We start from the raw sequence: 23,785 nt of genomic DNA, 5'->3' as shown, positions 1-23,785 counted from the left end.
CATTTTCTCTGTTTTCTAGTTCTTCTTATTGCTGTGGCCTGACCAGGGGACCTGCCTATGGAGGGTCAGAATTGCTCAAGAGCCGTCTGTCTAGACAAGGCACTGTTTGGCTTCCATCCATCCATGGTAGCCGCTGGCTACCTCCGGGCCCTTGGTCTGGCCTCTCCCTCTTTCTCTTAGCCTCCCACTGCGCACTGTCCCCCTGGCTCACTCAAGTATTTGCCTTAGAATATGCCCAGTTCCTAGTGCCCCTGCCAGGCACTGCCCTACAATCCTTAAGGGGAGCCCCACCCCCTCTCCTGGCTGCCTCTCCATCAAGAGGTGAAGAGGAGGCCCAGAGCTCCTTATACACAGGTCAGGCCTGCCTTTTGGGTGGGATCGTCAGGCGCTGGTCCCCAGGGCCCTCCCTTCATACCTGTCCCGACTCAGGCAAGAGTGCCCACCTGCTCCAACTGTTCCTCCCCTGCCTTCAACTGTGGTCCCTACTTTTATAACCAGTCTGGCATTTCACTTGGTTTTTCTGACAGATGGAGAAGGAAATGGCAACCCACTCCAATCCTCTTGTCTAGAAAATTCCATGGATGGAGGAACCTGGTGGACCACAGTGCATGGGGTTGCAGAGTTGGATATGATGGAGCGACTTCACTTTCATGTAAGTGAAAAGGACACAGGCGGTAGGGTGTTTGGGTGAGTGATCACGCTAAACAAATAGAATCTGAGAGTTCTTATCATCACCATGTTTGCTGTTTCCCTGAGTTTGCTTTTGGGTGGGGAGAGAGAGAGACCAAAAAGTGCAGGTGGGGACAAGTTGGGGGAAGATTGCCAGTAAAATGTGCCCCTGAAGGACTGCGGGAAAAGGCTACTGTTTCTGGTAAAGGAAAGGGTTTTGCTTTAGGCTTGGGTTTGTTTATTGTCTTTTTAAAAATTTTTATTGGAATATAGTTGATTTATAGTGTTGTGTTCATTTCAAAAAAAGTGAATCAGTTATACGTGTGTGTGCTCTGTCGCTTGTCGTGTATAGCTTGGCGACCCCGTGGACTGTACCCTCCCAGGCTCCTTTGTCCATGGGATTCTCCCAGCGAGAATACTGGAGTGTGTTGCCATCCCCTCCCCCAGGGGATCTTCCCTACCCAGGGATCCAACTTGCGACTCCTGTGGCTCCTGCATTGAAGGCAGATTCTTTACCCACTGAACCACCTGGGAAGCCCATATATATACATATATCCACTGTTTTTTAGATTCTTTCCCTGTGTAGGTCATTACAGAGTATTGAGTAGAGTTCCCTGTACTATACAGTAGGTTCTTATTCATTATCTATTTTATACGTAGTAGTGACTTCCCTGGTGGCTCAGATGGTAAAGCATCTGCCTACAATGTCAGAGACCTGGGTTCAAGCCCTGGGTCTGGAAGATCTCCTGGAGAAGGAAATGGCACCCCACTCCAGTACTCTTGCCTGGAAAATCCCATGGATGGAGGAGCCTGGTGGGCTGCAGTCCATGCGGTGGCAAAGAGTCAGGCTCGACTAAGCAACGTCACTCACTCACTCACTCAGTGTGTATGTGTCAATCTCAATCACTCACGGGCTTGGGTTTTTAATAGCAATGATCTGATCAGAGATATCAGCTAGGTACCATCTCTTGGGCCCCAAACAAGTGCTGTTTCCTTGAAACTTGGTGGGTTTGTGGCTCCTTATCCCATACACCCCAAGCCCAGCATCTCTGGGACTCTGCCCAGAGCAGAGAGGTCAGAAGAACCACGCACCTGGCCCCCAGCCCCACCTCTGGCTGTCCACAGCGCTGGGAGTCCTGGGGTTGGGAAAGCGTCACCTTCTCCCCGCTCAAGACCACAGAATCCTGCCACACCAGGTTAAGGGTGATCAGAAGCCATGTGTCCCCGTGTTCTGCCTTCCTCTCCCCTCTGCTCTCTGCTCAGTGGAGCATCTGGCCCCGGGGTTCAGAGTCAGATCTCACCTGAGACACAAGAGCCTTTTCTGAAAAAGGGTCCTTTCTGACTTCTATTCTCTCTGTGTGTGGAAGTTGAGAGGGCTTTCCTGGGGCAGCAGAGAGGGTTGAAAGAAACAGGAGATCTTAAAAACTCAAGTGCTTAGTTTTGCAGATCAGGACACTAAAGAGGTTAAGTGCCTTGGCCGAGGCCCCACCGTGATTTCTGGTCGAACAGGAGCTGGAGCACAGCTGTTTTGATTACACATCAGTTTCTCTTCCAGAAGCCAGGCATTCTTGGACACATTTGGAAAGTCCTTTGCGAGTGGCACATACTTCAGTGGCTTCGTTCGTGGGTGGCTTCCAGGTCTGCAGGCAGAGTACCTCTGATCAGGTAAGGTGGGTGAGAACAGATAGAGGGAGATGACAGAGCAGAGGGGTCTGGCTGTGGAGGGGAGAGGCCTTGGGGTCCGGATAAGAAGAGAGGGAGGAAAAAAAGGCTTCAGGAAACTGGGCCAGCAGGACGAGAGGCATTGCCCCAGGAAGGCTCTGGACACCCTTCTGTATCCTTCTCAGTTTCCAGAGGGGCCACACTGGGATTACAAGTCCTGACTCCAGCCTGCAGAGACCTCCAGAGAGAGCTGGGTTTGGGTCAGAGCTCCGCAGGGCTCCCTCTAAAGCTCCAGACCTCTTACAAACCATGAGAGCCAGAACCTACTTCTCCCCAGACTAGCACCCACTTCCTGGATGGGTGGTTTAGGAAACAAGACATTCAGAATCACTGAGGGGCAGGAGGAGGTTGCAAATCAGGTGAGAACTTTCAAGGCTGAACAATTTTCCTGCAGAGGTGGGCAGGAAGGGCGAGAACTGACCCATGCTGGAGGGAAATAGAAAGGAGAGGAGGACAGGCTTATGTCCATGTCACCACCTATGCCTTTTGGGCACCTGCTGCAAAGGGGTGAGAGTCCAGGAGGATCAATGCCTGTGAATTTTTAAATCTACAATTTCAAGGAAGCCAGGAAACAGACACATCAGTTCAGTTCAGTCCAGTCGCTCAGTTGCGTCCGACTCTTTGTGACCCCATGGACTGCAGCACGCCAGGCCTCCCTGTTCATCATCAACTCCTGGAGCTTGCTCAAACTCATGTCCATTGAGTCAGTGATGCCATCCAACCATTTCACCCTCTGTCGTCCCCTTCTCTTCCTGCCCTAAATCTTTCCCAGCGTCAGGGTCTTTTCCAATGAGTCAGTTCTTCGCAGCAGGTGGCCAGAGTCCTGGAGTTTCAGCTTCAGCATCAGACGCGTATGCACATGTGCACACGTAAACGACTGCTGTGAAACATTGCTATGACATATTGATTTAGTTAATGTATAACACGGGCTTCCCGGGTGGTGCTAGTGGTAAAGAATCCGCCTGCCAGTGCAGGAGACCTGGGTTTGATCCCTGGGTTGGGAAAATCCCCTGGAAGAGGGCATGCAACCCGCTCCAGTATTCTTGCCTGGAGAATCCCCACGGACAGAGAGAAGCCTAGCGGGGTACAGTCCATAGGGTTGCAAAGAGTCAGACACGACTGAAGAGACTTAGTACACACACATGCACTCACGCACGCAGTGTAAAACATGTCCTGCAGAAACGTGTCAAATAATGTGCACATGCCTATCCAGGAAGGTGGGACCAGCTACAAGTCCTTCCCCAGGTCCCTACAAGAGAGCAGATGGTCAGCAGGTCCTACCTGATGACCCCATGGTATGAGCGCACAGGTGGCTCTGAGGAGGGAAGGGTTGTGAGAAGGACAGGCAAAGAGATGGAGCTGCAATCAGCAACTGGAATGAAAAGAGAGCACCAGGGATTAAGGTCACTAAGTGGGGAAAAGTGCACGCGGGCTCTGCTGCAATTCAGACCCCTTAACCTGTGGAGGCCAAAGTGGCCGTGTGTACACGCCGAAGCCCGCTTGATTCACTTCTCTTCAGAATCACAGGATGTTTGAATTGAAAAGGACCCTGGAGGGTTATTAGCACAAACTGCCATCCAGGCAGCCAGAGAGATCCAGCACCAGAGCCCGGCTTACCTGGTTCTCAGTTAAGACACCAGATCCGAACGCCATCCTGGCCTGGGTGGAGTTTCTGACATTTGTGTGGGTGTGTGTGTGTGTTCACCTGCTGACATGTCATCTGCTGCCGGTTTTATGAGCTGGCACACAGGGGGGCTTGCGAACCCGGTGACTGGATCAAACTCCAAGCTGAGTGAGCGGTGGCTTTGATCTCTATGCCCCAGCCCGGCTCCATCCTCGCAGCCTCTTGGTCTGCCCTGCTGGCCTCCCACTTGACAACTCAGCTAAGGAGATGCCTCCTGAAAGGACTCAGGGGGCAAGGACGCACTGACGAGTAAGCTGGAAGGGGAAACAAACACAGGGGCAGAGGTCGAGAGAAAGAAGAGAAAGTAACCCAGGTTCCCACAGAGAGATCACTCAGGGTCACAGCCACAGACACACCCCATAGCATCCACCACAACCCCCAACCCACACACACACACAAGCACACAAACCCCACACTCACCAGCACAGAGATGGAGGGAGCAGACCCAATTGTAGAAAGAATAGGAGGAGCAAGAGAGGGAAAACCAGACGGAAACACAGAAAATAAAATGATAGGTAGACACTTTGGGGCCCTAAATCAGTTGTTCTCAAGGGAAAATGACTTTGCTTCCCGCTGGGGGGGGACCTCAGGCAACGCCTAGAGGTGCTCTTGAGGGCCACAGCTCAGCAGAGCGGGTTCTGCTGTCGGCCCGTGCACGGACCCTGTGACAGGCGGGACAGCCCCCACACGAAAGGATTAAGTCGTGCCAGTCGGAGGACCCACGTCCCCAAGAGAGAACCCCGTACCCACGTTGCCCATGCTCCTCGTCAGGTCAGGCCAGGGCTGGGCCACTGCCTTCCACACCTGTTTGGAGTCTGTACTGGAGTCCCATTGGCCCTGGTGACCCTACAGAGTTGGCATTGGGTGGCGGGAGGTGAGAAAGGAAAGGAAAGTTGGTAACTGCAGCCACGTCTTCCTGCAGCTCCCCAACCCCACCCCCACCCCCCACCCCATCCCATGGGACAAATACCTCAATGCCTTATCGTGAATGAGGGTCTCTGCCTGGAGCCTGGTGGGACAGAGAAGGTGGGTGGGTCGGCAGGGAGGCAAACACTGGCTTAATGGGCACAAAGGTCCAGGGTTCAAGGTTTGGGTTCCAGCGTCTTTCCCCGCCACCCAGCCAGAACCTGCTGACCCCGGGGTGGGTGGGGAACTCAACTAATCAGCTGTACTGTTTGCTCAGGCACCGCCGCCTGGCACAACTGCTTTCTCTCGAGATTTGAGCGTGGCCCTCCTCCACTCCTCTCCGTGGAGACACCCCAGACCTGCACCCGAGCTTGCCTTCTCCCCTACACATAGCACGCATGTGCACACGCACTGCACAGACCACACACACACACACACTCTTTGCTGCTCCCTCCAGCTCTCTGAATCAGAGACAGGCAGGGAAAGACTCCAAAGCCTGGGAGTGATCCACACATACCTCTCCGTCTCTGAGCCTGCCGCCCATGCCCCAGGCCACTGGGTCCTGGCTCACTGTGGGCTGGGCTGAGGCCAGGTACTCTGTTCCTCTTCTGTGGGAAGAGGATCTTCCCAGGGCACTCAGCTTGCTCTGGTCAGAGTTCTGGCAGGACCAAGAGGGGCTGGGCTTCCTGTCAGCACTCTCCAGTGCGACTGTGCAGGCCCTTTCCTTCTGGAACATTCTTTGCCAGCTGTGGTCGGAAAGACAGAGGGCTCCGGCATCAGGGGAGTGGGCTTGAATCTGGCCTTGGCTATAAAGTTGGCTCTATGACCTTGGGGGACTTACCTTACCACTATGAGCTTCGTTTTTTTTTTTTTTTTCCTTCCATTGGTAAAATGCAGATACTAATGCTTGTCTTGCAGGTTTGATGTGAGGTGACATGAGAAGACTTGGTTAAGGACCCCCTCCAGGCAGTAGTGGGTAAATAAATGCTGTCTCCACTGGAGGCTGCCAGGGAAAATATTTGCGACATAATTACCCTAAAAATATATTTGCTGTTTATCCAAAACTCAAATTGAATCGAGCATCCTGTCTTTTACTTGGCAACCCACTCTTTGCGACTATGTTAAGTCATTTCAGTCGTGTCCAGCTCTTTGCCACCCCATGGACTGTAGCCTGCCAGGCTCCTCTGCCCATGGGATTCTCCAGGCAAGAGGACTGGAGTGGGTAGCCATTCCCTTCTCCAGGGGATCTTCCCAGCACAGGGATCAAACCCGAGTTGCCTGCATTGCAGGCAAATTCTTTACCGCTGAGCCACCGGTGTGGGGTTGGGGACAGCCTCTAGAATTCTGGAGTAGGGGTCTGAGAACTGTGTTCAGAGGGGCCACACACGGTCCAGGGGTGCCACTTTATGCTCTAGTTTGTGTGTTCAGAATGGATTTTTCACCTCTTAAGGGCTATAAAAGCAAGAAAAGAAGAATGTGTATCAGACGCTGTATGCCTGTGTGCAGCTTAAGGCCAGAATATTTGCATTTACTATCTGGCCTTTTATAGGAGAAGTTGCTGACCCACAGCTGCTGAGGGGGCTGAGTTTTCAGTATTTATGCACCTGTCATGGGCCAGGGGAGAGACGAAGCAAAATCACGCCTGTGGGACAGAGAGGTTCAGAGATACCCTGTGGGGAAGGTGGGCATCCTGGCCCTTCAGACCCAGCGCCCTGCCCAGCTCCGCCCCCTTCTCCCACACTGACTGGAGTATCTGAGACTCAACTGACCCGTCCAGGCCTTTCTATAAAAGGTTGCCAGGTGTCCCAATGTCCAGGGAGTCCTGTCCTTCTCTCAGAAGGCCTCCCCTCCCTGGACTGGCTGTGGGGGAGCTGAGAGAGGGAGCTTTCCCAGGCTCCCACAGCTGCTGGCCTGTCTCTTTAAATCGCAGGTAATTTGGGAGGAGTAAGGGAGTGTCTTCAGGGCTTCTGCGTCTCCCAGGATGAGAGCTCCTGCCCAGGGAGCTTAGTGGCGGAGTCCCAGCTCTGCCAAGTGTAACGAACTCCTCCGAGGGAGGCCTCTTGTGTCTGGCTGCTTACACCTTGGGGAGACTCCAAGGGGCCTGGAAGGCCCTGAGACGGCACCTCTCCGGGAAGAGGGCGGGCCGGCCCTCGGGGCTGCCCATGTGGCCCCCAGGCTGAGTCCAGGTGGGGTCTGGCCTCGGCCCCAACCCCCCAGGGAGCTGGCCCCCTGCTCCATGGGGTTGCCACTGCCCAAGGAGAAGGGGCACATTCTCTGCCTGTGGAGGAAGCTCTGCAGATGGTTCCAGAGGCAGGAGCCATGGGCCCAGAGGCGGGATGAGCAGAACCTGCTGCAGCAGAAGAGGTAAGCCTCAGAGCTGCTGCCCCTCACCTCTCCCTTCCCCCTGGGCATCCCCCTCCCCTTGAGGGCACCTCTGCTGGGAAGACCTTTCTTCCAGGCCTGGCCTCTCTGGAGCACTTTGTCTCAAGAGTCTGGGCCTGTGGGGTTAGTGCCAGGTGGAAGGGGAGGAGGGGCTGGCATGGGTAACACAGGTGCTCCCTATGTTTAAGAGCCCATCAATTAGGCAGCCTTTCTCGTAAGTACTTTCCTGGAGCCCAGACAACTTGTCAGGCTGTGGAAGGATTAGGGCATCACAGACTTGCACCCCGGAGGTACTGCTGTGTGTGCGTGTGTGTATTCAGTTGTTCAGTGATGTCTGACTCTTTGGGACCCCCTGGACTGTAGCGCGCCAGGCTCCTCTGTCCACGGGATTCTCCCAGCAAGAATACTAGAGTGGGTTGCCATGCCCTCCTCTAGGGGATCTTCCCGACCCTGGAAATAGAACCCAAGTCTCCCGTGCCTCCTGCGTTGCAGGTGGGTTGTTTACAGCTGAGCCACCGAGGAGGCCCAGAGGTCTCTTGGGCAGAAACACACAGCACGTATATGTGCACGTGTGGGAATGAATCAATGAGTGGGGCAGGGAGGGAACTGCAGACGTCAGTCACCACCAAATGTGGTAACCAAAATGTGACAATCATTCTTGTGCGTTTATCGCATCAGCCATTGACGGAGTCTGAGTCTTGGCGTGGGGGAGTTGGAGAGGGGTGCTGTTTGTGAAGACAACAAAGCTGGGACCCAGCCCTGGAATTTATTACACTCCATTGCAGGAGAGGGCCATGGGCAATGGGCCAAAATACCAGGTGCTTAGAATTCACTGCGGAAGGCAGGCTGAGGAATTTGAGAGGCTCTAGAGTTTGAGCCCGAAGAACATCTCACTTAAGGCTCCCAGCTCCTGAAAACTGCCCTAGACTCATGCGATGGTCCCCCCGACCTCCATTGGTGCTCAGAGCTGGGAGTTGGGAGGAGGTAGCAGGAAGCTTGAGGCCATCCCTGTGTGTGATTTCTCCTCCAGAACCTCCGTGGGTCTTCCCACCCAGGGGCCAGCAGGCTAGCAGGAAGTCCTCCTCCTGGGACTTTCCTGGGTCCCTAAGAGGCAGATAATACGTCTATTCACAGGGGAAAGTCCAAAGCGTGTGTGTCTGAGGGTCTCTCTCCATCTCAAAGTGGGGTGGGGGGGCCCTGCCTGAGCCTGACCGGGAGGCTGGGGGTTAGCTGGAGTTCCTGTTGTTTTCCTTCCTCTTGCTCAAGGATTCAGGGCTGGGGGGTGTGCTCCTTTTTTTCTTTCTTTTCTTTTCTTTTTCTTTTTTTTTTTTTTTTGAGGTCTGGCTCCCTGGCTCTCACAGCTGCCACCCACCTCTCTCCCCCCGGGCCTGGGAGAGTGGGGGCTGAGCACATGTTTGGCTGATGACATCTTGAGGCAACAGAACATTATTGTTGTTGGAGACTGGGACCATCAGTGGTTCCACTCATCCCAGTGCAGTCTCGGGACCCTGGAGCTGGGGGAGCTGGGCAGGAGCACAGAGAGGCCCCTGGGGCTTGGAAGTGGTGGCAGAGGCAGAGGGGAGGACCTGGGCTGGAGCTGGGGCTGCCCCCCGGTATCTTCTCTGTCCCTGTGTCTTAGCGACATCTGATGGGCCTTCTCTCACAGCCTTGGGCTAGGAAAGCCTGATTCACCACTCAGAGAGCTACTCTCCCCTCTTCCTCACGTCCCCTGTCAGATTTCACAGTTTTCTGGATCCTCTTTTTCTGGGACACCAGGGCCCTGGAAACTTGATTCCCCTACTGGGTGGCTACTCCCCGGAAGGACCTGAAAGTGTTGGGAGGGGATTGTCCAAGGCAGTGTCATCACTCAGCTTTAAGGGGAGATCTGTGGGAGATCTCAGGAGGACGGTGCAGGCCCCGATTCTGATTGGTGTGGACTGCGCTGGGCAGCTTCCGCGGTCTGCCTAACGTACATGCGCTGACAGTGTGAGTGAGGACAACATGGCCAGGTGAGCAGGGCTGTTACCACCCCCCACCCCTGGGAATGAGGCAGACCCAGAGTGGGGGCTCCGGGTGGGGTGGAGGGGACTCCAGGAGAAGGGAGGCGCTCAGGTCTCTCCAGGAACATGGGGGAACCCAGCATTCTTCTCTCTCTGGTTGACTTTTCTTGGGTCTTCGTTACCTTTGCCTCGGCTTAAATCCGTGTCCGTGGGATCCAAGTTGAACCATCATCTTTCTCTCATTTCCTCTGCATCATCTCGGGGCTTTGTGTATATGTGTGCGTGCTAAGCCGCTCAGCCGTGTCTGACTCTTTGCTGTAGTCCATCAGGCTCCTCTGCCCATGGGATTCTCTAGGCAAGAATACCAGAGTCGGTTGCCATGCCCTCCTCCAGGGGCTCCTCCTGACGGGTCTTAATTCCTGAGATGCAATGTACTAGGTGTTGACTATAAAACGCTCAGCTAGGTTTGCGAAAATGAATGTGACGCATTCCCTGCTCTCCAGAAGCACACGTTCTTAGGGGCCAAACCCACCGGTCGACACCGACTTGGGTTAAAAGTGAGCTTGGCGACTGTCCTAAGAAGGCTGTGAACAAGTAGTGTGGGAGCCTTGAGGAGGACAGTGCAGGCCCCGATTCTGATTGGTGTGGACTGTGCTGGGCAGCTTCCGAGGTCTGCCTAACATGATCCTCACCCTGAGCCCCTCGCTGGTGCAGCCATCCTCCCAGTAGCTGGCACGAGGCAGTGCGTACCAGGGACTCTTTTCTGTTTCGATAGACCCCTGTATTAGTATCTGGGGGCTGGCATGGCCTACCTGTCAGAGTGAGGGCTGGGACCTTGGATCGCCCTGGAACTTGCTTCAGTAAACGCATGTGCAGGTGCAGGCATCTTGGACTTGAAAGATGCAGTTCGGGCACTTAGAAGGGCGGCTAGGTCTGGAATTAGCCACTCTCCTGAGCTTTGGCTTCTTCCTCCCATCACCCAGAACCTGAGCTGGAAGGAGGTTGCCCCAGGTGGCCAGTGCACACCTTCTCCCCTCCCTGGTCACCGCTCCAGCTGCTCCCCCCAACCTCACCCCAACACAAGAAAAATTGGGAAGAGCCAGAGAACTAGAAGAACCACATAACTGAGCGGTGAGAGCCTTGGGGCCAGGTTCTTGGCCAAGCATTCCATCTTGAACTCTGTCTGGTCTTCTGGATCTAGCTTGGCTTCCTTTGCAGAAAAATAAGAGAATTATTCATCCCGCGTCACAGGATTGTAGAGAGCAAACGTGATCGTGTGCGAGAGGCTGCTTTGGAAGCTGAAAAGCACATTTAACACCTGGGACCACTGTGATTAAAAAGAACACAACAACAGTCAAAAGGCAGCTTCCACTGACAGCAGGAGTTAGAGGGACTGTGAGCTCCCTCCCATTAGAGCTGGAACCATCCAAGAACCAGACTCTGAGCCCCAAGAGGTGTGTGTGACATGCTTCTCTGAGAGGGGTTGGTGGAGAAACCAGAGGGATCCACCTCCCGTGCCTCCTCTGACCCCGCTTCCGATCCTGATGAACACGGAGAATAGGAACAGGGAAATGACCAGAGGGGTCCCAGCGCTGCCTCCGACTTGTTTGAACAGACCACCCCAGGGCTCCAGGCCTCTTTCTCCATATGGACAGATTAGACTGGGTTTCCAGGGCTTTCTAGAATTCTTTCCTAGACACACTTGATCCTGCTCATTTCCCAGCAGCCAAATGCAAAACTTCACACATACAGGTCCACACACGTGAGTGTACACGCATAGACGTATACACATCCATAAGAACGTGAAGCAGAGAGGATAGGGTGGAGGAAACAGGGAGAGAAGACAAGTGGCAGCTCCTTGGGGCCGGAGGGAACCTCAAGGTGATCAATGACTTGTTTGCTCTGTAAAAAAGTGTGCTAGGTTTATGCCAGAAATCCTATAGCAGTGTTTCTACTAGTCCAGTATTGAGCCAGACTGTTCAATTTTAAAATAGTCAAGCAAAATAAGACATTCTAAATTCTGGAAACAACTTTCATATTTTTATCATTTCGGATCTTCTCATTTCTTTCACTGTCTTTTATTAATTAATCTGCAGGTGCTTAAAAGACTTCATTTTTTGTTTCTTAGTTGACCATTTAATGATTTGTAAGGGAAAAAAAAAACATGGAGGGAATTTCTCATCCTATTTAATGTGAAAAATCCCTTCTTAAAAAATAGATAAGGAATACTTATACATTGAGGTCAGAACTTCTCTACCTGACCCTTTTGACATGTTGGGCAGATACTTCTCTGTTACAAGAGGCTGCCTTGTTTAAGAAGCTTAGCAGCACCCCTGCCCTCTGCCAACTAGATGCCAGTTTCATCCCCTCTCCCAGTCATGACAACCAAAAATGTCTCCAGACTCTGCCAAATCCCTTGGAAGGAGGCAGGGAGTTATGTCTAACTCTTTGCGACCCCATGCACTGTAGCCCGCCAGGCTCCTCTGCCCATGGGATTCTCCAGGCGAGAATACTGGAGTGGGTTGCCGTTCCTTCCTCCAGGAGATCTTCTCCACCCAAGGACCTAACCCACATCTTTTGCATCTTCCGCACTGGCAGGAGGATTCTTTACCACAGAGCCACCTGGGAAAGACCACTGCTCTAAATCACTGTTTGTAAATAAGAGATTTTGGTAGTAAAGTTACGTATGCTTCTAAATAAAATGAAACTGTCCCCTGGAACAGAGTGAGTATAATTTAACCATTAAAATCAGAAGACATTTTGGCAGTATCACCTCTTCTTCCTGCCCTAGGGAGATGTCTGGTGATGTGTAGATTTTACTCCAGATCTAAACTTCTGTGTTGGGTTTCTTTGGAACAAACTCTTTATTTACCAGGCACAAGAATCTTTGGATGGGTCTGCTCTTTTCACTTTCATGCACTGGAGAAGGAAGTGGCAACCCACTCCAGTGTTCTTGCCTGGAGAACCCCATGGACAGAGGAGCCTGGCGGGCTCCAGTCTGTGGGATCGCAAGCGTCAGACACGACTTCACGCTGTCTTTTCTGCCTTACTGCCCAGGATATTAGCAAGGGCTTTCTTGGCTTCCCCCTTGTGGCCATGTGATGCTGTTGCAAGTCATACCTCTGCCTGACTCCCTGGGAACCATGCAGATTCTGCCATCCATTTTTGCTGGATCTTAGAGTTTGCCACCGAGAGGAGACCAGGTCTCTACAAACCTCGCTGGTGTGGGTCATTAGCCTTTTCTTCACCCAGAGTGTGATATGATTGAGGTTCCCAAATAAAATACAGTTCAGTTCAGTCGCTCAGTCGTGTCTGACTCTTTGAGACCCCATGAATCGCAGCACGCCAGGCCTCCCAGTCCACCACCAACACCCAGAGTTCACTCAGACTCACGTCCATCGAGTCAGTGATGCCATCCAGCCATCTCATCCTCTGTCGTCCCCTTCTCCTCCTGTCCCCAATCCCTCCCAGCATCAAGACAGAGTTAAATGTGAATTTCAGATAAAGAATGAATGGATTGTCAGTTTGCCCTAAAATATTGCACGGACATACTTATATTAAAAACTTATTTGGGGGGAATTCCCTGGCAGTCCAGGGATTAGGCCTCTGTGCTTTCATTGCCGAGGGCCCAGGTTTGATCCCTGGTTGGGGAAATAAGATACAATCAGCCACATGGCACAGCCAAGAAAAAAACAAGAACTTATTTGTTGTGTATCTAAAATTCAACTCTGAGCATCCCCATGTTTTTATTTTGTAAATCTAGCCATCCCAGTTCAAATGGTAGCTTCCTGCCCTCACCAGGCCACTAGGGCCGGCAGTGCAGGCCAGAGACAGAACGTGTGGGGACTGGAGGTTTGAGGGGGACATTCACGGTCATCAGAGATATGTCAGAGAACCAACAGTGGTGTCTCTGGGGCTGCCACTGACTAGCCTCCCCACTTATGTCCTAGGAAGCAGGGAGTGGACTCTGCACTTGGGTTAGAAGCCCCTTTGGACACATTTCTAGCTTCGCCGTTAACCCTTGGCCAAACAGGGCACAGAACTAGTAGCAAGACAAAGCAACAACAGCAACTAGACGCTACCTGGAGGAGGGCAGAGAAAGGATACAATCTGAGACAGTGGCTGACCTCTGATCTCCAAGTGCCCTTAGAAGAGAAAGAGACAGATACTAATCACAGCCCCCGAGGTAAAAGTAAGGCCAGAGGAGAGGGCGGAAAACTTCCTGCCATGTGTGTGTGTGTGTGTGTGTGTGTGTGTGTGTGTGTGTGTGTGTTGGGGAATAGTGCTTACTCTCGAATATCTATAAAAGAGGGATTTGCGCAGATTGTTGGGAAAGGTAATGGTGGTGGGAGGGGGGTGGGGGTGGGGGTGATGGTGGGGGTGGGGGTCATGGGGTGGTGGTGGGGTGGTGATGGTGGTGCAGCTGGTGATGGGGGTGGGGGTGATGGTGGGGGTGGGGGTGATGGTGGGGGTGGGGGTGATGGTGGGGGTGGGGGTGATGGTGGGGGTGGGGGTCATGGGGTGGTGGTGGGGTGGTGATGGTGGTGCAGCTGGTGATGGGGGTGGGGGTGATGGTGGTGGTGGGGGTGATGGTGGGGGTTGGGGTCATGGGCTGATGGTGGTGGTGGGGTGGTGATGGTGGTGCAGCTGGTGATGGGGGTGGGGGTCATGGTGGTGGGGGGGTCATGGGGTGGGGGTGGGGTGGTGATGGTGGTGCAGCTGGTGATGGGGGTGGGGGTCATGGGGTGGTGGTGGGGTGGTGATGGTGGTGCAGCTGGTGATGGGGGTGGGGGTCATGGTGGTGGGGGGGTCATGGGCTAGTGGTGGGGGGGTGGTGATGGTGGTGGGGATCACGGTGGTGGCGGCAGTCACGGTTGTGGTCGGGGTGATGGGGTGAGGGTGGAGGGTGTGGGGGTGATGGCTGGGGTGATGGGGTGATGAGGAGGAAGCGGGAGGCGCTGCAAACTTGCTTCGCAGCTGTGTGAGCACACCAAGCACACTATTTTGTACTTAGATTATATGTTTGCCTAAGGTTGGCTTAGGGGGTGGCTGATGGAGCTAATAAGAGTGGGGGGGGCAGTAAAGCCAAGCCACCTTCTGGCATTGCTACAGTTCATTCCTTCTACAGAGAGTGGTAATGAGCACCTGCCATCACGCTGGGCATATTCCCAGGCGCTGGGAGCGCAGTATAGAGAGTAACTAGGGTGGGGTGGGGGCTGGATTCCAGGTGAAAGGAGAGAGACAGCACAGCCACGCGGGGAATGGTGTGCCCTGGGGTGCTGAGGCCGAACTGCTGGGTGTCAGGGGCCAGCAGGGGGAAGAAACCACGGGAAAATAGTTGCACAAAGTCTGGAGAGGACTTCTGAGTTTCTTCTCCTTGGGCGTTTAAGGACCCACGAGATTGTTGTAAACTATGCTTGCATTTGCTGTTTAGAGAGAATGTCTTGGGAGCATCCAGAAGGATGGTTTGGGGGTAAATAGGGTATAGGGGAACTAGTCAAAAGAAGATTTTGCTAATCCTGGCCCAGAGAATGAGGACATGGATTAACAGGGATCAGTGGGAATGGGGAGGCAGGGACTGAGGGGGGAGAGCCGCTGAACTGACAGGTGGCTGCCCCTGCGGCTGATGCAGGGGCCTGGGGCCAGCATTCGGGGAGACGGACAAGCCACGCTCTCTCCTCCTCTCCCAATCACCCCTCCACCCCCAGTTCTTGGAGTCAGTTTCCTGCTACTATGGCCTTTTCGGTGTGTGAGCTCCTGTTCACATAACTGACCCTCTGTGGATAAATAGTGTTATTGCATTCACTCCTGTAGAAGGACCAAGCAGCTCTGGGCCAGCAGGGAAAAATAAACAAAGGGACCCCATGTGTCTCAGTTGGAGTCAGTTTTAATCTTACAAAAAGTGTGCAGTTCATTGTAGGCATAAAGCTGGAAAGTCAGAGATGATTTGCCTAAAACAAGTGAGACACAGACAGGAAGCAGGGAGAGACTATAACTCGACACAGGGCCAGAAGAAAGAAAGGACCCAAGGCTGCTTTTGGACTGAGCCCCAAAGATGCCGTCGTAGGGAAGAAAGTGCCAGGGGCTTTCCTGAGGAAGGGGAGCATCGCACAACAGAAGTACCCGCCGGCCTCTGCGTGTCAGCCACCTCCGTAAAGATAAGGGAGGCATTTCCTCATACCCTCAGTCCATGAAAATAAGGCTTATCTTGGAGGGTAACCTCAGGACTTCAAGGGACACTGCAAAGGGGTTGCTCCAGAGGCCAAAGGGGTCAGAAAGTAAACAAGCATTTAGCTGAAACTCCTTCCTCTCCACCTGATGCGCACAGATCACACACACACACACACACACACAGGAAAGGAAAGCTGTCCTGACACTTACCCACACACAAACTACGGAAAGTTGTCTTGCATTTAGCTCATGGAAACTATGGAAAAGTTGTCTTGGATTTAGCTCACACAAATTATGAAAAAGTTGCCTCGGATTTAACTCACGCAAACTATGGGAAAGTTGGCTTGGATTTAACTCACGCAAGCTAAGAAAAAGTTGCCTTGGATTTAACTCACGCACACTATGAAAAAGTTGCCTTGGATTTAACTCACACACACTATGAAAAAGTTGCCTTGGATTTAACACACACACTATGAAAAAGTTGCCTTGGATTTAACTCACACACACTATGAAAAAGTTGCCTTGGATTTAACTCACACACACTATGAAAAAGTTGGCTTGGATTAACCAATGGGTCAGAGCTGAGCGCTCAGGCAGCCCCTCCCCTGATAGCAGCCCCACCTCTCTGGATGAGGGACCTCCAGGTTCGGAGTTCATTTTCACCGAGGTGTGGGACGGAGCAAAGCCGTCCACCTTTCTTCCCAACCAGCCCACTCCCCTCCCTTATAGGATCTGGGAGTCTCCGCTCTTGCTAGCTGCCAAAGAGAACAACATCCAGGCTCTGAGCAAGCTGCTCAAGTATGAGGCCTGTGATGTCCACCAGAAAGGTAAGGAGCGTTTCCAGCTGGGTCGGCCCTGTGCCCACGGCCCTCTTCCCCCTCCTCCTGCTGGTATAGCCCAGGGCCTTCTGCTGTGGGCCCCCAGTTCTCAAAGGGGCCCCCCTCCCTGCTCCAGAGAGGCCACAAGACTCTGCTTTCTGTCAATACCAGGAGCTGTGGGGGAGACAGCACTGCATGTGGCCGCCCTCTATGACAACCTGGAGGCCGCCATGGTGCTGATGGAGGCCGCCCCAGAGCTGGTCAAGGAGCCCATGACATCTGAGCTGTATGAAGGTGAGGGGCCAAGGGTCTGGGATGGAGGGAAGTGTGACCTTGGTGGTGGACCTGGAAAATCCCATGTATTGAGGAGCCTGGTAGGCTGCAGTCCATGGGGTCACTAAGAGTCGGACACGACTGAGCGACTTCACTTTCACTTTTCACTTTCATGCACTGGAGAAGGAAATGGCAACCCACTCCAGTGTTCTTGCCTGGAGAATCCCAGGGACTGGGGAACCTGGTGGGATGCCATCTATGGGGTCGCACAGAGTCGGACACAACTGAAGCGACTTAGCAGCAGCAGCAGTCTGAGGAAGCCAAGAGGGAATCTGGGCCCCCTTCTCTTCACCTCCCTCTTCTGTCCCTTTTTCCTTGGCATTCTTAGTGCCCTTCGTTGGAGTGCTAACCTCTGAAATGGAGAGACCTAGGGTAGGAAGGCTTCCCTTGTCGTTCTGTAGGTAAAGAATCTGCCTGCAATGCAGGAGACCCATGTTTGATTCTTGGATCGGGAAGCTCCACTGGAGAAGGAAACGGCAACCCACTCCAGTGTTCTTGCCTGGAGAATCCCACGGACAGAGGAGCCTGGCACGCTACAGTCCATGGGGTGGCAAGAGTCGGACATGACTTGGCGGCTAAACCACTAGAGCAGGAAGAGGCAGGCAGCACAGGGGGCCCCTGGGAGCCCCACCAGGCCCCTACCCCTGTCTCATCCTCCCCGAGAAAGGCTGACCTGGTGGAGACAGGAGGGTCCCCCTGCAGGATTCTGTGAAGATAGGAGGGACCCCTAGCTGGATCCTGGGGACAGAGCACAAGCCAAGAGCTCTCTTGTCCAGGTCAGACGGCCCTGCACATAGCGGTCATGAACCAGAACGTGAACCTGGTGAAAGCCCTGCTCGCCCACGGGGCCAGCGTCTCTGCGAGGGCCACAGGCTCCGCCTTCCGCCTCTCTCCTCACAACCTCATCTACTTTGGTGAGAGCAGGCCCGGGGCTGGGAGGATGAGGAGGGGGGCACCAGTCAAGGCAGGGTGGGCTGAGGAGGCCCCGTGCCTGGGGCAGCCAGAGCCAAGCCTCCAGCCCCACCCCAGGGCCCCCTCCAGCATCCCTGCCTCTGGTCCTGCTGACAAGGGTCCCCAGGCCCAGAGCAGAGATGGGGGAAGGAGAGGCGGTTGCTTGGAGACACTGCCCCTCCCTGCCTGCATCTCACGCCCACCCGCCTGGGCCTCTGCCTCCCCAGGGGAGCACCCTCTGTCCTTTGCCGCCTGCATGGGCAGCGAGGAGATTGTGAGGCTGCTCATTGAGCACGGCGCTGACATCCGGGCCCAGGACTCCCTGGGTAAGAGCTGGGCTGGAGGGGGCGCTGGCAGGCTGGGGGTGGCAGGGGAGAGGGGAGGGGCTGGGACCGCCCTCAGGCCCCCTCGGGGTGGGGGGTGGTCCTGGGGAACAGCAGGGACTCTGGTCCCAGGGGTCATGTGACACCCCGTGTCCTCTCCCAGGAAACACAGTGTTGCACATCCTCGTCCTCCAGCCCAACAAAACCTTTGCCTGCCAGATGTACAACCTGCTGCTGTCCTACGACAGGCGAGGGGACCACCTGCAGTCCCTGGACCTCATGCTCAATCACCAGGGCCTCACCCCCTTCAAGCTGGCCGGAGTGGAGGGCAACACTGTGGTGAGGGACCCGTCCTCAACCCCACGGGGGTCCTTCTCCTGACCCTTCATCTTACACTTCTGGCCCTTTGAGGAAGTAGATGTGATTGGTCCTCCCCGATGCCGAGGCCCTATTTTCAGCTTCGATTGGAATTTCCTTCTCTGCCCCTGTCTCGCATCTTCTTTCTCTCCCACTTTCTCTGCCCTGAGTCGTTAGGGGCTGCAAGGGTCTAGATCCCGTCCCCGGGGTGGTCTGTAATGCCCATGTTCCCCTGCCCTGCCTCCTTGCATCTCCTCTTTCCAAACTCGAGAGGGAGTCACAGGGGAAGAGGATGAACTAGGAGGCTGACGGGGAGAAGGGTTCTTTTGTCCACAAGGCTGCAGTCTTTGAGTGAAGAGCGAGCCCCCTTTCAGGGGTGCAGCGGTCCTACTGGGCAAGCGTCCCATCCGCACCCCGACAGTCCCCTTGGCTTGCTCCTCCTCACTCGCTTGTCCCCGCATCCCCAACTTTAGATGTTCCAGAACCTGGTGCAGAAGCAGAAGTACATCCAGTGGACGTGTGGACCGCTGACCTCCACTCTCTACGACCTCACAGAAATCGACTCCTCGGGGGAGGAGCTATCCCTACTGGAACTTATCGTCACCTCCAAGAAGAGGGAGGTATGGTGGGTGGTGGGGGGCTGGTCCCCAGGCTAGGGAGCTACCAGGGAGGGGAGTCAGGGGCTCTGAGCTGCTTGCTGCCTTCTCTTTCTGCTGCAGGCTCGCCAGATCCTAGACCAGACGCCAGTGAAGGAGCTGGTGACCCTCAAGTGGAAGAGATACGGGCGGCCGTACTTCTGTGTGCTGGCAGCCACGTACCTGCTGTACATCGTCTGCTTCACCGTGTGCTGTGTGTACCGCCCCCTCAAGCCCAGGACAGACAATGAAACTGACCCCCGGGACAGCACCCTCTACCAGCAGAAGCCACTTCAGGTGACTCCCAAGGACTAGCAGAGCTTTGGGGTGGCGGGTATCCAGCCCTCTGCCATCTTTCAGATGTGTGTCACGTTCCTAGCTCACCGCCCACGTTTCTCTCCTTGCCCAGATCTCAACTACATAGGCACAAACTCAAAGACATGCACACAGAAAGATACCGATGCTCTGAGAGCAGAGTTTGAGAGAGCCAAACCTCACGGGTTGAAAAGAATCTGAGCGACTGGTGTCCCTAGACAAGGATGCGGACTTGCACCCAAGGGTGGGCAGGGCAGATGGAGGGAAGCCCTGAGTCCTCTGACCACGCCTCTCCTTTCAGGAGGCCTATGTGACCCGCCAGGACCACCTCCGACTGGTGGGGGAGCTGGTGAGCATCTGCGGAGCCATCATCATCCTGTTCATAGAGGTGGGTGCAGTGGGGATCCAGGGGTGAGGCTGTGTGCCCCAGGGATCCAGTCAGAGCTTCAGTCTACAGCGCCTCGTGTCTTCCTGGCCTCTCCCCAGATTACAGACATCTTCCGAGTGGGGGTCAGTCGCTCCTTTGGACAGACCATCCTGGGAGGACCATTCCACATCCTCCTGTGAGTCTCTTTCCCTCTCACCCCCTACACCTTTCTCACTAAGGCTCCAGTTTAACTCCCTGGATCCCTGGCCTCTGGAGAACCCCAGCTCCAGAGGCCTCGCTGTGATGTGTGTGTGACTGTGTACGGAGCTTGAAGCTGAGTGTATAGGTAGCACTTCCATCACCCCCTCCCTCTTGGATCCTCAGGATCACCCCAGTCTCCCTCTCATGGCCCCCTCCCCACTCTCCCTCCAGCATCACCTATTCCTGCATGGTGCTGGTGACTATGGTGATGCGGCTCACCAACACCAATGGGGAGGTGGTACCCATGTCCTTCGCCCTGGTGCTGGGCTGGTGCAGCGTCATGTACTTTGCGCGAGGATTCCAGATGCTGGGCCCCTTCACCATCATGATCCAGAAGGTCGGTGCCTCCTCCCAAACTTTCTATAGAAAGGTCCCAGAGCAGGGGCTGCGAACATTTCTGAAAAGCATCAGATCAGAGAGACCTCAGGCTTGCAGTGGTGGTTTAGTCTATAAGTCATGTCTGACTCTTTGTGACCCCATGGACTATAGCCTGCCAGGCTCCTCTGACCATGGGATTTCCCAGGCAAGAACACTGGAGTGGGTTGCCATTTCCTTCTCCAGGGAATCTTCCCTACCAGGCTTGCAAGGCCAACATGTATATAATCTCTTTGATTTTCTTCTTCCCTTCCCCCTTTAAAATTTTTTTTTCAATCATTTAAAAAAATGTAAAATTCTCACTCAAGGGCCATACCAAAATTGATCCAGGAGATTTGGCCGGCAGGCCATGGTTGGCCAGCCTCTACCCTATGCTAGACGGCAGAGCTGTGGGACTTCTCAGGGTTAGACCTCTTAGAGGCTATAAGGGGCAGTTGCTCAAAAGACTGGTGTGGAGCTGGTCTCCCTTCTCTTCCTTCCTGCTAGATGATTTTTGGCGATCTGATGAGATTCTGCTGGCTGATGGCTGTGGTCATCCTGGGCTTTGCCTCAGGTAAATCATCTGAGATAGGGGCCCTGGGCTGGAGGAAATCAGAAAGCACAGGATGCCTCTAGATAAACCTGTGGGGAGAGGCGGGCAGGAGGGAAGGCAGGGGCAGGAGGAGGCCACAGTGTCTGAGGATGGGATGTGTTAAGGGGGAGAGCTGGCTCTTGGGATCAGGAGGGTGAATCATATGGAAAATAGGGGAACATAAGAACCCACAGGACAGAGTGATGGAGGGCTGGGATGGTGACACTGGAGAGGAAGCAACAGGACTGAAGTGGGCAGCACAGACCGGGCTACAGTTTAATCGCATGGAACTCTCACCCCCTTGGGTGAGAGCAGCCTTCTTTATCATCTTCCAGACAGAGGACCCCAACGAGCTGGGCCACTTCTTCAATTACCCCATGGCGCTATTCAGCACCTTTGAACTGTTCCTCACCATCATCGACGGCCCCGCCAACTACGACGTGGATCTGCCCTTCATGTACAGCATCACCTACGCTGCCTTCGCCATCATCGCTGCATTGCTCATGCTCAACCTCCTCATCGCTATGATGGGAGACACTCACTGGCGCGTAGCCCACGAGCGGGATGAGCTCTGGAGGGCGCAGGTGAGCCCCCTCGTGGCCGGGAGGGTTAGTGCAAGTCATTCTCTTCCTGACAAGGGCCAGGCCAAACTCAGAAGCAGGATATTTCACCTCCCACCGCCCCCCACTCCCCGGCACCCCCAGTGTATCTGGAGGGTTATTGCACAGGCACAATTGACACAAAGTGTACGGAACTGGATCAGCAATACAATCAAGCAATCCTGGAACAGCTGAAAAGAATTCCTGTTTTCTCAAAAAAAGTCAAATCTGTCTTTTCTAGAATCATCAGTAAGAAATGAACCTCAGGAGTAGCGACAGTGGGCTTCCCAGTGCAAGTGGTAAAGAACATGACTGCCAACGCAGGATACTTAAAGAAATGCGGGTTGGGTTTCTGGGTCAGGAAGATCCCCTGGAGGAGGGAATGCAACCCACTCCAGTATTCTTGCCTGGAGAATCCCATGGACAGATGAGCCTGAAGGGCTATACAGTCCATGCGGTTGCAAACAGGAGGACACAACTGAACCGACTTAGCACACAAGCACAGTAGCTACAACTGCATTCACGAAATTTTGTTACTGAATAAAAACTGAAGAATCAACTTTGGGGCAATATTTAAGTCTTCAAAATTCGACCCAGAAAAACTGGACGTGTTAAAAATAACGCCACACAAACTCCCTATAGTCACAGAAACTATCTTCAGTCAGATAATTGTGATGGGGTCAAAAGCACGCATTAACTGGATCAAATCATCATTTAAAAATGTACTTACAAAAGAATTTATCGCAACAGAAATAAGTTCAGCAACGTAAATGGGAAATCCTCCAACTAGATGGCATTTAACTGTGTTGTGTAGAAAGTAGAATTAAAAAAAAAAAACAAAAACCCTAAGCTGGCAACATAGGGTTTGCTCGTGAAAATATTTTTTCAATGTAAATGTATTGGTAGGAAATTTCTCCACAGGATGTTTTTCTAAGTAGCCTTTATACCTGTAGGGTCAAAATATTCCATAGCCCCAAGGACCCTTGCTCTTTGCTCTGCCCACCTTCCTGATCCTTAGAGCGAGGTCTCCCCACCTCCTGCTGGACTGGCCTGGTCTGGATGCCAGGTCATTGGGTGAAGCATCCTGGGGCTCAAGACCCATCACTCTCTCCTGCAGAACAGGGGTGACGAAGCTAACTCCACTAACCTCTGCTCAGGGGTATGGTCCCCTCTGGGAAACCATGAGTTTCCCAGCTGTTGCTACACTGTGGTCCCTCTGCCCGGAGTCCTCTCCACTCTTCCAGTGGTCTGCACTCCATCTCTGGTTTCATCCTCTTCTGCCCCACCCCCGCCCTCCCACAGGTTGTAGCCACCACTGTGATGCTGGAGAAGAAGCTGCCGCGTTGCCTGTGGCCTCGCTCGGGGATCTGCGGGCGCAAGTTCGGGCTGGGGGACCGCTGGTTCCTGCGGTGAGTGACAGCATGAGCTGGCACGCTTGTTGTATAGGCCTGTGCGCTCCCTGGGCTTCCAGTCTTACTGGAGGAAGGGAAATTGCCAGGCTCCGGGGGCGGAGAGCGGCCCTGAAAGCATCCACGTTGTCCCTGGACCCGGCTCTGTGTTGCTTCCCAAAGCCTGGCATCCCCTGTGCCCACTCAGGCTGCAGACAAGGAGAGAGGCCACCGGCAGCGGGGCTGGACGAGGCCCAGAGACGAGGGCTGGTCCAAGGTCAGCCATTCCATCACCTCCTCTGTACTCCCCCTCTCCCAACAGGGTGGAAGAGAAACAGGACATCAACCAGCAGCGTGTCCGGCGCTACGCCCAGGCCTTCTGCCACCCAGGCTCGGAGGGCAACAGGGAAAGACTGTGGCTGGGCAGCCCCTTCGGCGCCCGCCTGTCGCTTCCTACCCCCTCAGTGTCTCGAAGTACCTCCTGCAGCAGCATCAACTGGGAGAGGCTGCGGCAAGGGACCCTGAAGAGAGAGCTGAGGGGGGTGGTCAACAAGGCTCTGGAGGACGAGGAGGGCTGGGAGTACCAGATCTGAGCTCTCCTCCCGCCTCCTGCCTCCCACCAAAGTCCAGATCTCTCACCTGCCAGGTCAGGGGCGGGGCGGGGGGGGGGGGCGGGCGTAGAACAGAATACAGGGAAACCGAGGAGCAGGCTCACACCTCACCTGAAGCACAGGGACCCAGCATGAGTAGGGACCCAGCTTCACCCACCCTGGCCTTACCGCCCTATCTGAGCAAAGCACTTTACAAAAGGTTGGGGTGCCACCTTGGGCACCAGCCCCCATCCAGGGTCACAGCTGCAGACAGCCGCGGAGGTTTGGGAGGTGTACCGAGCAGATGGGTACTGCTGGGAAGGGGTGGGGTGTGATACCCCCTCCCACCTTCCAATAAAGTCACTTCC

General features: G+C 54.2%; 1 protein-coding gene across 1 annotated transcript; it reads left to right on the top strand.

The window, feature by feature from the left end:
• The first annotated feature begins 7,217 nt into the window (after positions 1-7,217).
• Positions 7,218-23,449, top strand: TRPV6 (transient receptor potential cation channel subfamily V member 6). The gene is made up of 15 exons (XM_068972520.1): positions 7,218-7,345; positions 16,264-16,361; positions 16,524-16,646; positions 17,462-17,599; positions 17,864-17,962; positions 18,123-18,298; positions 18,790-18,936; positions 19,036-19,248; positions 19,568-19,654; positions 19,753-19,829; positions 20,066-20,231; positions 20,756-20,822; positions 21,156-21,424; positions 22,742-22,848; positions 23,150-23,449. Exons 1-15 carry the CDS (start codon positions 7,218-7,220, stop codon positions 23,418-23,420), a joined length of 2,166 nt encoding a protein of 721 aa, XP_068828621.1. The 3' UTR covers positions 23,421-23,449.
• Positions 23,450-23,785: the final 336 nt, after the last annotated feature.

Source organism: Capricornis sumatraensis, chromosome 5 (genome assembly GCF_032405125.1).
Source record: "Capricornis sumatraensis isolate serow.1 chromosome 5, serow.2, whole genome shotgun sequence".
NCBI classification, from domain to species: domain Eukaryota; kingdom Metazoa; phylum Chordata; class Mammalia; order Artiodactyla; family Bovidae; genus Capricornis; species Capricornis sumatraensis.
Note: the sequence above shows the minus strand (reverse complement) of the source record. Positions and strands in the feature narration are given on the sequence as shown.

Excerpts from the sequence above, each read along its gene's own strand:
- TRPV6 (XM_068972520.1), top strand. The coding sequence starts at position 7,218 with ATGGGGTTGCCACTGCCCAAGGAGAAGGGGCACATTCTCTGCCTGTGG. Across the intron at positions 16,647-17,461 it reads GACATCTGAGCTGTATGAAG|GTCAGACGGCCCTGCACATA; the intron begins GTGAGGGGCCAA and ends TCTCTTGTCCAG. Across the intron at positions 22,849-23,149 it reads GGGGACCGCTGGTTCCTGCG|GGTGGAAGAGAAACAGGACA; the intron begins GTGAGTGACAGC and ends CTCTCCCAACAG.